This window comes from Parasteatoda tepidariorum, chromosome 3, assembly GCF_043381705.1.
Source record: "Parasteatoda tepidariorum isolate YZ-2023 chromosome 3, CAS_Ptep_4.0, whole genome shotgun sequence".
Classification (NCBI taxonomy): domain Eukaryota; kingdom Metazoa; phylum Arthropoda; class Arachnida; order Araneae; family Theridiidae; genus Parasteatoda; species Parasteatoda tepidariorum.
In genome coordinates, this window is record NC_092206.1 from 98,789,879 (window position 1) to 98,802,764 (window position 12,886).

The window sequence follows — 12,886 nt, forward strand, 5'->3', positions numbered from 1 at the left end:
TTTCTGTCCAGTTTCATCACTAGTGATTCAACAGATATCGATAGATTCTTTGCTTCTCTCTTGTTTAAATATTAATTTATAACTCATAATGTGTATATTTTTTAGAATTATATTTTTAACACTACTTTAAAAATTTATATTAAGAGTTTTGATTACAGAACACTATCTTTGCTTGAAACAACTTCTCAAATTGCTATTAAACTAATGACATTGCAAAAAATATATTTCATTATTATTCATTACATTTTTTCTGTTTTCATTATCGTTCCGAGTAAAACTCCTCTTTACAAATTCAGATGTACTGCAGGCTGCAGGAGCATTTTTTTTCTTGGTTCCTTGGGAGTAAGGCTGAGAAAGGAACNAACAACTTCTCAAATTGCTATTAAACTAATGGCATTGCAAAAAATATATTTCATTATTATTCATTAAATTTTTTCTGTTTTCATTATCGTTCCGAGTAAAACTCCTCTTTACAAATTCAGATGTACTGCAGGCTGCAGGAGCATTTTTTTTCTTGGTTCCTTGGGAGTAAGGCTGAGAAAGGAACTAAAAAACAAAATAATATTAATTAATTAATAATTAATAAAACATGATTACATATTTATAAACGAATTCAATTTTACAAATAATTACAATATATACAATTTTAAGAACATTATATTAATGGTAAGTAAATTATTAAGTACATTCCTCATAGTTATCGGTAAAAATCTCACATTTCTAGTTATCTCTGTATGTATTATGTACTTTATTAAATACTAGTACTAATAGTTACTATTACCAATACAATTACTATAATTACATATTAGTACTTAAGCACTATTAAGTAATTATTAAGTACTTTCCTCATAGTTATCGGTAAAAATCTCATATTTAGAGATACCGCTGTATGTATTAAGTACTTTAAGTATTAATACTAATGGTTACTATTACTAATAATTAATTAATATTACTTAACTACTATTAAGTAATTATTAATTGCTTTCATCATAGTTATAGGTAAAAATCTCATAATTCAAGATACCATTGTATGTGTTAAGTACTATTTAAGTACTTTCTTAAGTACTATTACTAATACTTTTGCCAATAAGCATTTAGTAATACTTAAGTACCATTAAGTAATTATTAAATACTTTCCTCATAGTTATTGGTAAAAACCTCATATTTCAAGATTGCGCTGCATTTAAATTTCCATCAAATTTACCCTCTTTTCCCCCAGGCAAAAAGTGAAAGAAATTCCCCTCGTGCCAAAAAAGTTGTATGTGCATCATTATTTAACTTAATTCATTTAGTTGAGTAATTTAATTTAAACTTGATTTACACGACTTCTCCTTGAACTTTTTTGCAGGGGAGGGGGAATTTCGTCGAGTTTGGGCATAAGAAGCAGGGAAGATAGTTTTTACAAATTAGTTTTTTTACTCTGAAATTAAGGAAACTAATCCCGAGATAATTGAACTAATATTTACCAATTTATATTGCAGCCATTCACGCATCTGAAATTGCTATCAAGACAAATTAAGAAAAATTATATCTCATGTATTTTTAAAACGTCATAAAATAGGACAGTAAAATTTATATTTGGGGGACCAGAAAGTAATGTCGTTGTTGCTGTGCATTTGATATTCGTTATCAAGCTTTATTTTTAATCAATAATGTATTAACCCTCGCTAGCAACAACCTTTCAATGCAATGGATCGAAAAAAATGAGTTGGTTTTTAAGACTAACGAATATTTAATGAGCCGAAACAACATTACTTTCCGGTTCCCCTAATATTACAGAAGTCACAATGTTCTTATTTTTTGCTTTGTTTAAAAAATTCTATTCTTAAATTGTGCAGATTATGAAAAAAAATCCTTATATACAATACTATACTAATGATAAACCATTCAATTTATCTTGAAAAAAAAATGCTCGAGTACGTTTATCTTATTTAAGCAGATAGCGTCTGCATAGCAATAGCAGGTACAAGTCGAGTACAATTCAAAAATAGTACCTTCGCAAAATTAGTTTGCAAAAAGTTGCAAACTTTTTACAAGTGATCATGAGAAGAGTTCTTAACAGTTTGCAGTAAGTTAGAACATTTTCTTCGATATCTATTTTAAATATTTTTGAAGTACTCAAATAAACTGAAAGAATAGAACAGATTTTTATAAATAAATCCGAAAACCAAAATCAATGTTCTAAAATATGTGCATTCGTGCTTAATAAAATCTCTGTGTAAATTTACCATCGATACGTTTATTCTACTTAATTCGTGTTCCATATACCATTTTAAATTTGAATACAAGTTATTCTTCTTATAAACATGTTTTGTTTATAAATAGTCACAACAATTAGTGATCATGTATCATGCAATAGACTGAAATGAAGCAACCAAAAATATAGCGCTATTTGCACACGACTGTCAAACATGAAACCTCACAGAACTTGAGTCAGAAGTTCTCCTTTCCATTTCCTTGATAAAAAATTTTTTAAATTAAATTACATGTAAATGAGTAAATAATCAGGTGAAAGTAGCACTATTTGTCTAGATTTGATTGGATCATTATTTTGTTTCGGCATATGTCACAATGGCTAAATCTAAAAAGGTAGACAGAAATTTTTTGAATATTACTAAAACAGGCGTAATGTATTGTTAAAAATTCGTTGAAAATCGAACTATTATCACATCTTTTATACATTATCTCCCTATAGGAATTAGTTTACTGGTAATGCAAACAATAAAAGGAAGTGATTTAAACGTTAGATTGTTAATGGCAGATTATTAATGGCAGATATCGTGAGAAACTAAAGTAAATTAATCGATAGATAAGCAGTAGCGGGCATCTCAAAAAAATCTATATTAAAAAGTCAGACCATAATCTCGTGACCAACACCTTGACAGTCGCATGCAAAATAAATAGAATTTATGAGCGTTTTCAGTACAATTTTGTACTAGTACTTGCTTACGCATCTGAAATTGCTATTTAAACGAGTGAGTCATTGTTTTTCACCCGCTGAATCAAATTAAACTATACACAAGTCAAGGAAACAAATAGTTAAAAAACATAAGTACGAAAACAAGTGTCTATGAAAAAGTATTTCTTTTGAAACGCACATATGTACACACTTTACATTGCTGTTTAGTAATTTTTCTGAACATGTTTGCAAACATAATTTTTTATTCTGTAGTGAATGATAGAAAACAGAAATAGATAAGTTAATTAGTTAAGCAGTTCTAAAAGTTTTCGATATGAAAAGTGCATTTTTGTACTCGCACTTATTTACGCACCCTGCATTGCTATACATATAAATTATTTCCTGTGCATATTTTTCTCGTCTAATTAAATGAAACCAACACGAATCAAAAGAACTATAATTTAAAGTTTGAATGTTTCCTTTTTTTTTTTAAACTATTTTTGAATTGTGCACTCATAATGAAGAAAACCATTATAACTTCCAAATTATTAGTCCTACTGGATCTAATTTTATATCATTGAATTCGGTATAAAAATTATTACAAAATGCACCTTACATTCTTAGATAGCGCCTAAATAGCAAATTAAAAAGTGCACATAAAACCTTATACATAAAAAGATGTGCAACTTTTGAACTTTTCAATCTAATGAATGTTCTCATTCGATTCAATGTAAAAAGAAGAAGAAAAAAATTACGGGAAATAATGTATCGTTAGTTTAAATAGATGTGTAAATTAGTACAGTGGCAATGTTGTACTTTTTATACCTAAAACGCTTTTAACTTTTAAGCTATTAGTCTGATCATCTCGGTATTAGTCTCATTCAATTCTGAGTGACAATACACATTGGAAACTTGACTATCAATGTATCGCCCCCAATTTTCTAAAAGAAGGGGGAAAGTATACAGGGGTGAGTAGAGAGTTTTCAGGTATTATTTATAATAACCAAACAAATCCTAATGTCGAAAATTACCCAGGGTACTTTATCCGAAGAAGCACCACTTTGCTTGCTATAATTACTGGACTAATAGGAAACAAACTATAAAGAGTTTGCCAAAGGAGTTACTTACATCCCAATTTTGAGCAATTTATTCGTGTCTGCTGATTTTTATATTACTAAATTTTTGTCTACCTTTTTAGCGCTTTAGACAACCCGAAACAAATAATCATCAAATTAAGTGTAAGTAAATGGTGTAACTTGCACCTAAAGTTTGACACAATTGTTACTCTTTTAAAATATGTTAAAAATACTTATGTTTCAAAGTATTTGAATGAAATTTGAATGAATGTTCCAATTGGCATATTAGATAATGTGAGATGTTAGTGATAGGAAACTTGTATGTTGGAGAATAGGTGTAATAGTGTCGGATCAGTGAATCAGTTAATCAGCGAATTGATGCATTAACGAACTGACGAATCAATACAGCGGCAAAATAGCAGATGTTAGAATCGGAATATTATATATTATGAGCAATCAGTAATTGGAAATTAGAATGTTAGTAAATCAACATATTGGAGTCGGATCAGTGAATTAGAAAAAAGTGAGTCGGATAATCAGTGAATTGATATATTAATAAATGGATGCATTAGCTTATAAGTCTCAAGTGTTAAAAATGAATTAAGTTGAACATTGTTGAGCATTATTTAAATCTTTTTGAAAATGATTTGAATACGCTTTTGTTTAAAAATGTATAACATTTTGATGTGGAATTGTAAAAATCCAAAGTTTATCAGGCACAGAAAAGATTGTTAATCTGGAAAGTTTTTGTTTTTCAGAAATAACACTGTTATAGTCATTTAATAAGGTATTACAGAGCTTTGGAAAAAACCCAAATTTGATGTGTGATTCTTTACAGTTTTATGTCAGGTATTTAATTAAAGATTTTAGTTAAATTCGATAGTTTATCACTCAATTAAAAATATAAATGACTAAGTATTAGTAAAAATACAACTTACCAATTTCTGGCACTGCATTATTAATTTACATGTTTTGCGCCGATTTGTATAATATTTCAGCTATCAATTCAGGGTGACTCATAATTAAGTCTTTCCAATGTTGTGAAAGAAAAATAAATTTCGAATTTTTGCAAAAATATTCTTGAGCATAAGACATTAGTTCTTTGTCTTGATGCGAATCTGCAAGAACAAAAATGTCACAAACGTTCTCAACAGATAATCCTTCCGCTAAAATGGAGACACATTTTTTCTTCAATGAATCAATCTGATATTTATCGGCCGCGTAGTATAGCAACACAGCAGATTCTTGGCTTAGATCACCAATAGGTTCGAAATGCAAAAACTTTATAAACGAGGTCATAGTTTCAGTGTCGATATCATCAATATCAACTGAATTATATTCATTTTCAATCATGTTTTTATCGAACATGGCTTTAAAGACTGGAGATTTTGCACACAATACGGCTTTATGCAGGAAGAATTTCTTGTTTGGGGTGCAAAGTGTGACGAAGTTGAATTGCTTTTCAGTGAACATTTGAAGTAATTCGTCTTTGTCCTTAAAATCAACTATTTCATCGGTTTGAGTCAATTGCGTTTTCACCTCCTTAGGTTTCTGAGTTTGATTTGTCAGTGAGTTAATCTGAAACTCAAATGAAGGCGGGAAAGGAAGCAAGCAATTCGATTTCAAAGTTGAAAAAATTTGAGGAGGTCCATGTTGGCAATATTTTCCACTCATTTGGGAAAACAACAAGCACAGGGAAGTCTCATTGGCCATTTGGTTGTTAAAAATACGAAAAACTAATGTCAATGCTCCTTGGTATATATATAATTTTCTTTGTATTTCTATTTCTTCAAAACTCAAAAACTCAAAACCCCGTCCTCTTAATCCAGATTTAAATTCCATTTCCATCTTATCGAAAATAACTATCCAACCTGAACGTGTATATAAAGACAGGGTAACATCAAGTTTGGTACTTGAATCATTAGTTATTTTGTGAAGGTAGGTTTTCAAGCATTCTTCTTCATCACGGATTTCTATTTGCCATTGTGATCTCAAACTCTCAATTCTAAAAGGTGAACAGTAAATACTAATTTTGTTACCAGGTGTCCAAGTGAAATTTTCGATCCTCCAATAACACGTGATTCCTTTATACTCATTTTTAAGTCTCGTTGAAGCAGCCATAGTTATGAAACTTAGAGATACGTATATCAACCAGACAAGGGAAGATTTTAATTTATCTAGAGATGGGAAACAAGCAGCGATTTCGCAGGTACAAATTTCTCGTATCAATGCATTAATATTAAAAAAAGATCCAAAGCTTATTTTTATCTTTAAAGCGAGATAAAATATTTGTCTTAATTTCATAGCAGTTTATCGGCAAAAAAGTTTGAAATAATGATAATGCCTTGTGATAAAATGTGAAAAGTCTGTCTATCTGTCTGCAAAAACCCCAGAAGGAGAAAGTTTCCTAATATATAAGATAATTTTACTTTTATAACAAAACAGTTACGTTTAATACTATTGCATCTGATATACTACAGTGCGCAAAAGAAAAAATAAGCCACCCCGATTAACCTTTGAACATAAAAGATCTGATCTTAACGTTCTAAAGACTCAATCTTTAATGGCTCGAGAGGGTGAGCTCAAATATGTTAATTAATTAGTGCAGACGATATTTTAAGTAACCGAATCAGACACAAAAACGTACTTTCTCTGAATAAATGTATCTTTTTATGACGAGTTCAGATTTCTTTCCCCCAAACAAAATATTAGAGGTAGTCGCAATCTGAGAAATAGGATCCCAATAGTTTCAACAGGAGAGCTTTACAAATTTGGACCTCTTAATCCTTCATTTTACTTTTTGCGTATTTCACCATATTTTAAGAACTTTTTAAGAGAATTGAAAATTTTTTGCACTCAATTATAAAAATCATTTGTCCAAAGATTATTCCCTGCAAAAAATTAACTTTTAGTAAATATTTACTTTTTGTTATTTTGTTTAATAATAGTTGAAAGATTTTGAACTGTAAGGTATTTAATTTTTTCATTATTTTAAAGAATGTAACATGGCGAAATATAAGATTTGAGTCAAATCAGTCGAATGGGTCCTGAGAAATCAAATCTTAAATGTACGACTTTTTTGAAATTCGATTTTTCATTTATTCTTCCTCACGCATATTTATTTTTATTTAATTCCTGATTGAACAATTAATTCATTTGAATGATTTATTCATTATTCCAATCAAATAAAATAATCAATCAAATAAACCATCCATATATTATAAAAAGATTATTGTCATTCCTCCGTTTCGTGCGTTCTTATTGGGCAGAAAAATCACATGAGTACATTTATTAATAAGCAAAAATATCCAGATATCTTTGGTTGTAAATTAATGTAAGAAATGAAAATATTGACTTATAACTTATTTATTTACTTATTTTTAACTGCATTTTTCCTTGTTTACTTATCATCTCTTCGTTCTAATTCTTTGCTATTATTGCAGCTTTGGTTTTAATTATCATTATAAAGCAAATGCTTATGCTTAAAAGCACAATTTCTTCACTGCATTATAAAATTATTCGATTATATACACAACGTTTTATGATAAACATATTTTTTTACTGATTTACAAATATTATTAAGTGGTATATTTTCGTATATAACAAATTTTATGTCGAGTTTAACAAATGCATTGAAAATACAGAACAAAAATTTGCAAAGCAATATTAGGAATAAACCTGTCGCACAATTGCTGATGAAGCTCTTTGAAGAAAAACGTTAAACGAATTTTTATAGCTAATAAAAATTAAATACAAATAATAGTTTTTGAAATAAGCATAATGAAATTAAGAATGAACCAAGAAATCTGAATGAATACATTAAAAACTTTTTTTTTTTTACTATATGAGGTTCAATAAAAAAAATTCACATTTTTAGTTGAAATTTTTTTAATCTTGAACTTGTTGCATCTTTATAATTTTGAATTAAATAATTTTTGATTTCGGAATTCCCATTTTCATTTGGTGAAGGGAAATTAAAATGTAAAGACTATTTTAATTTTTACCTTTTATTTATAGAGTTGTTCGTTCTGGCATATTCAGTGTATAGTACTTATAAGCAGGTATAGCAGTAAATTGCCATGAATACGTGGTCATTGGGAAAATGATTCGTCTATGATGTAATATGCATTCCTCAATGATTCAAACTGATTACAAAATATTGACACAACCTAAAATTGCATTTTTGTTCAAGTCCTGAAATAATGCGTCAATAATTTCGTAACGAATAAAATCTGATTCCATAAGTAACCAAACATATTTTAACACTGTAGAAGTTATTATAACGCATTTCAAACGCACGGCGATACATTTTACAAAAATACATGAAAATAGGTCATAAAAATGATGACGATGTTTATTCTTTGCATGCCTCAAAGTTGACGTATATTTTTAGGCGTATTAGTTCCATCTTGTATTCTTTGCATTGTTGGTTGTATTAGAGCTTAACATGCCTTAGAATGTTTTAAGTTGCAATAGTGCAAAGTTGATGGTTTCTAATGGTGAAGTAAATGAAATAATGGTGATGGGTAAATACACTTTTCGACACACAATTGACACATGAAAATTACTTATTATTTTAGTCAAAGATTTTGCTTTTGTTAAAGGCGCAATCATGCTTAAAATATCTTCATATAAAATATGCGCAAAAAAGCTAAATTCATATTTAAAAGATACCAGAGGCTGTATATAGACACATCTTGATCGTCGTGATATTAATTTGAATGTATATGGAAAATATTCATTTTAAATTAGTATTACACAATTAATTAAATTATCTAAAACTTACATTTATGAATGAACTATTGTTGCATTATTTCACATCTCCTCAGACAATTTACTCAAAGTTTCTGCAACCAAATCAGTATGGCCCAACAATTCTTTCCATTGACTTGAAGACAAAATGACTTTTGAGTTTTTGCAAAAATGTTCTTGCGCACAAGTCATAAGATCTTTGTCTTGATGTAAGTAAGCAAGAAGTAGGCCCTCACAAACATTATCAGCGGACAATTCCTCCTTTAAAATAGAGACACATTCTTTCTTCAATCCATCGATTTGGTATTTATCAGCTGCATAGTATAGCTTGACAGCAGAATCCCAACTCAAATCGCCAAAAGGTTGGCAATGTAAGAAATTTATAAGCGACACCATTGTCTCATCTTCGATATCAGTGATGTCAATTAAGTTACTGTCATTCTCTTTCATTTCCAACTCAAACATGGCATTAAAAACAGGTGATTTGGCGCAGAGAAGTGCTTTGTGTACTGTAAACTTTTCATTTGGCGTTCGGAGAGTAACAAAACTGAATTCTTTCTTGCACAATTTTAATAAATCTTCCATTTCATTGTAATCAAAATAAGCATCCGTTTGAACATACTGTGTTTTGAACTGTTTTATTTTCTTAGGTTCAACAGTGCGCACTTCATTAGGATGTGAGTTACAGGAGCCAGAAAAATGTAAGAAGTCTTTAGGCTTCAGGTCCGTAAAAGACTTGATGGGTCTGTGCAAAGTGATTCCACTTTCCAATTTGGAAATTATCAGGCGTTGATAGCTCCGATTTTTCAAATTGCTACTGGCGAAGTGAAAACTCACTGTCAACGATCCATTCGGTAAATAGTACCATTTTTCTTCCACTAGGTCTTCTAAACTCAGTATCTGTGTTGATTTACAATTATTTAATTCAAATGTGAATTCATAGTCTTCCACCATGTACCATCCCAAGCCAGTTAAGATAGAAACGGTACAACTTAGAGACGCACTTACGGGATTTGATCTTTTAAAAAAATACATTCTTAAACAATCGTTTCTAGGAGTCATTTCGAGTTGCCACTTCGAATTCAATGATTTAATCTCAAACACAGGACTTTCTATTGTGAAACTATGTCCTGGTCTGCAAGGAAAATGTTCGATTCTCCAATAGATCGTAAATCCATCGTCATCAGTGTTTGAGGAATCCATTTTTTCCTAAAAAACGCACGAAAAAAATTAAAACTAAATGAAACACTTGCCTCTCTTTTACAAGGGTGTTGATTTGCATCACTCATATTATAAAGATAAAAGCTTATCAGTATTCAGGTAATGGGATTGTTATCGGTTAAAGAAAAAGGTTCAAGAGCACAACTAAATAAACTATTGCTTCCCTTTAGGGAAATCGTGTAATCTATTTTTTTTTCAATAATAACTCGATTTTTATTACTAGACATTGCTATATAATTGCACGATTACACCAAATTAATTGTATCCATGTCTACAGCGAGTTGAAAAATTTAATAGGGACCTACATTATATTTCTCTGAGAACCGAATCTTCATTATCTGGAATTTCATTGTAAAATCTGATATTTCAAAGTCGTACGAATCTTTCAAAATTTCACTATCACAACTTCCTGAAATTGTAAAAGTGTAGTGATTACAAACTCAAAGGGAAGGTAGACGATAGGGGACTATTGTGAATATGGGGGCTAGAATGAATATTTTATTTTATTACTTGGATACCTTTCCTCTGTGAAATATTGAAGATTAGGATCACTGCTATCACCTCCATATGCAGTTGTATAATTACACTGTGAATATTTTAGTAGAAATTCGTAAAAGAAGGTTTTTAAGATGCAAAAGTAACTTACAAGTTTTTTTCTTTACATTTTTATTAACCTATATTATTTTAATAATTTCAACAAATATTATTATTAATTTCACTGAAATCATTATCTAAAAGAATTACTTTAGCTCTTTAGAGTTAAGACGTTACGTTTTAACCATATTCTAGTAGTTTTGACCCTACTTTTTTCTCCGGATAAAAAATAAAAGCTTTATAGTATTTACATTTGAAAGCAGGTTTAAGGTAAAAAAAAATTACAAACTGTTGCTCTTTAAGATAAGATACCAGTCTTTTTTGTTAAAAACAATTCATTTTTGTAAGGCCTACCAAATTTATTGAAGGTATATTATTTAAGACTAATCTCTTTACCGAACCAATTAGTACAGTCTACAGTACAGTATTAGTACAGTAGTAGTAACTTTTGGTCTAATAATTGAATCTTTACGTTTTAGGACTCAATCATTTTAGGAATCAATCTAGAATCAGTCTGGGGTTCGTGGGTATGACTTCAAATATGCTAATTAATTAGAACAGACGATATTTTAAGTTACGAAATCAGACACAAAAATGAACTTTCTCTGAATAAACATATCTTTTTTTCAACGGATTTGCATTTCTGACCGCCAGATTTGTAGGGGGTAGTTGCAATCAAGTACATATAGTCCCCATGGTATGGTCAAGAAAGCGTTCCAAAGTTTGGACCCCTTAATATTAATTTTGTTTTTCACGTATTCCGCTATAACGCGAGAACTTTTTACGCAAATTAGAAAATTTTTGCACAATATTATAAAATTCGTTTATGCAAAGATAATTTCATGAAAAAAAAAACAATTTTAATTTCAGAAAGTATTTATTATCTTTTTTTATTATTTTATTTAATAACAGTCGAAAAAAGCTTGAAATGTAAGGTATAAAAATTTTTACATCATTTTAAAAAATGTAAATTTAATTTGAACAAAATCGATCGAATAGTTCTTGAGAAATAGAATTTCATAGAAGTCATTTACTTAAAATTCAATTTCTCAAGGTCTATTTAACCTATTTTGTTCAAATTTTGTATTTTGCCATATAAAATTACATTCCTTAAAAGTGATGAAGAATATTTATACCTTACAATTTCAATTTTTTTCAACCATTATTAAATACAAGATTAAAAAATAAGTAACTCTTTTATTCTGTGGCTAAAAGCTATTTTTTCCTGGAATAATCTTTGAATAAGTGAATTTCATAATTAAGTACAAAACGTTTTCAATTCACATATAAAATTCTCGAGTTATAGTGAAATACTCAAAAAGTAAAATTAACGGAGTCTAAACTTTGAAGCGCTCTCCTAGCCAAACTATGAGGCTCCTATCTCGCAGATTGCAGCTATCCTCTATATTTTAGGGGCCAGAAATCTGAATCCGTTGAAAAAAGAGGTTATGTTTACACTAAGAAAGTAGATTTTTGTGCCTGATTTAGTAACTTAAAATATCATCAGCACTAATTAATTAGCCTACTTAAGGGCACCCCCTCGAACTTGAGTCGTAGAACGTAAAGATCCGATCATTAGATCAAAAGTTATTCAGGATAGTTCATTTTTTTTCTCATTGTACAGCAGGTCCAGTTGGCAAAAATACGTTTCCTGTAAACTCTGCCACTCACAATATGTAGAAAGTATTATGTTCTTAAAAAAATCTTTAACGTTTTGAAATATTTTACTAAACTATTTTTTGATATTTCTTATATGAATAACTTGATTTATATTAATTCGATCAACTTGAAGAAATCAGTATTGAATAAGACCCAGAACTCAATCAACTAACAAGTTTAAAACAAGTAAACTGAGTATATAAAATGGTCGAAGATACAATATGGAGTTGAATCTTCGATCGAAGTTTCTTACTTGAAAAATTTTACTATCCGACGTGTATGACGCACTTCGTTAAAAAAAAACTCCTAATAATTTAAAAAAGTATACCACATTTGAGACAAGATTTCAAAATTATTTTGGTTATCACTTTTTGCATTAGAAAATAAAATAAACAAAATCATCTAAAGTCTAACACTCGTCCCGAATCTTAATTTCTAAATTACCTTAATTTATATTTTCAGTACTATTTATTGTAGCAACTTTTGGGCTCAGAATTAGCTGTTTTCTTGCAGTTTAATGATTTGAAAACCAACTACCGGCTCAATTCTTGCTATCCAACTTTACATTTTAGAGTGAAATTGATTTGTGACCATTAGTTTCCTTGCAGCTTGCACAATATGCCAAAAAATAGACAAACCTGAATAACTTTTGATGTAATGATCAGATCTTCATGCTCATTCTTCA

At 29.4% G+C, this 12,886-nt stretch overlaps 1 protein-coding gene across 5 annotated transcripts; it reads right to left on the bottom strand.

The window, feature by feature from the left end:
• Nucleotides 1–406: 406 nt before the first annotated feature.
• LOC107438407 (TD and POZ domain-containing protein 5) lies at nucleotides 407–10,002 on the bottom strand. 5 transcript variants are annotated; one of them, XR_001583363.4, is made up of 3 exons: nucleotides 4,914–6,134; nucleotides 1,467–1,502; nucleotides 407–546 (listed from the first exon to the last, which is right to left on the bottom strand). XR_001583363.4 is itself a non-coding variant. In XM_016050698.3 (2 exons), exon 1 carries the CDS (start codon nucleotides 9,928–9,930, stop codon nucleotides 8,791–8,793), a length of 1,140 nt encoding a protein of 379 aa, XP_015906184.2. In that variant the 5' UTR covers nucleotides 9,931–10,002; the 3' UTR covers nucleotides 407–534; nucleotides 8,762–8,790. The 5 variants fall into 5 exon arrangements, 4 of the variants coding, with proteins under 4 accessions (XP_015906184.2, XP_015906183.2, XP_015906182.2 ...); XM_016050698.3 differs by lacking the exons at nucleotides 1,467–1,502; nucleotides 4,914–6,134 and adding an exon at nucleotides 8,762–10,002 and having other exon boundaries at nucleotides 407–534; XM_016050697.3 differs by lacking the exons at nucleotides 1,467–1,502; nucleotides 4,914–6,134 and adding an exon at nucleotides 8,762–10,002.
• Between the last annotated feature and the right edge of the window lie 2,884 nt (nucleotides 10,003–12,886).

Coding starts and splice junctions, on each gene's coding strand:
- LOC107438407 (XM_016050696.3), bottom strand. CDS start 6,096: ATGGCTGCTTCAACGAGACTTAAAAATGAGTATAAAGGAATCACGTGT.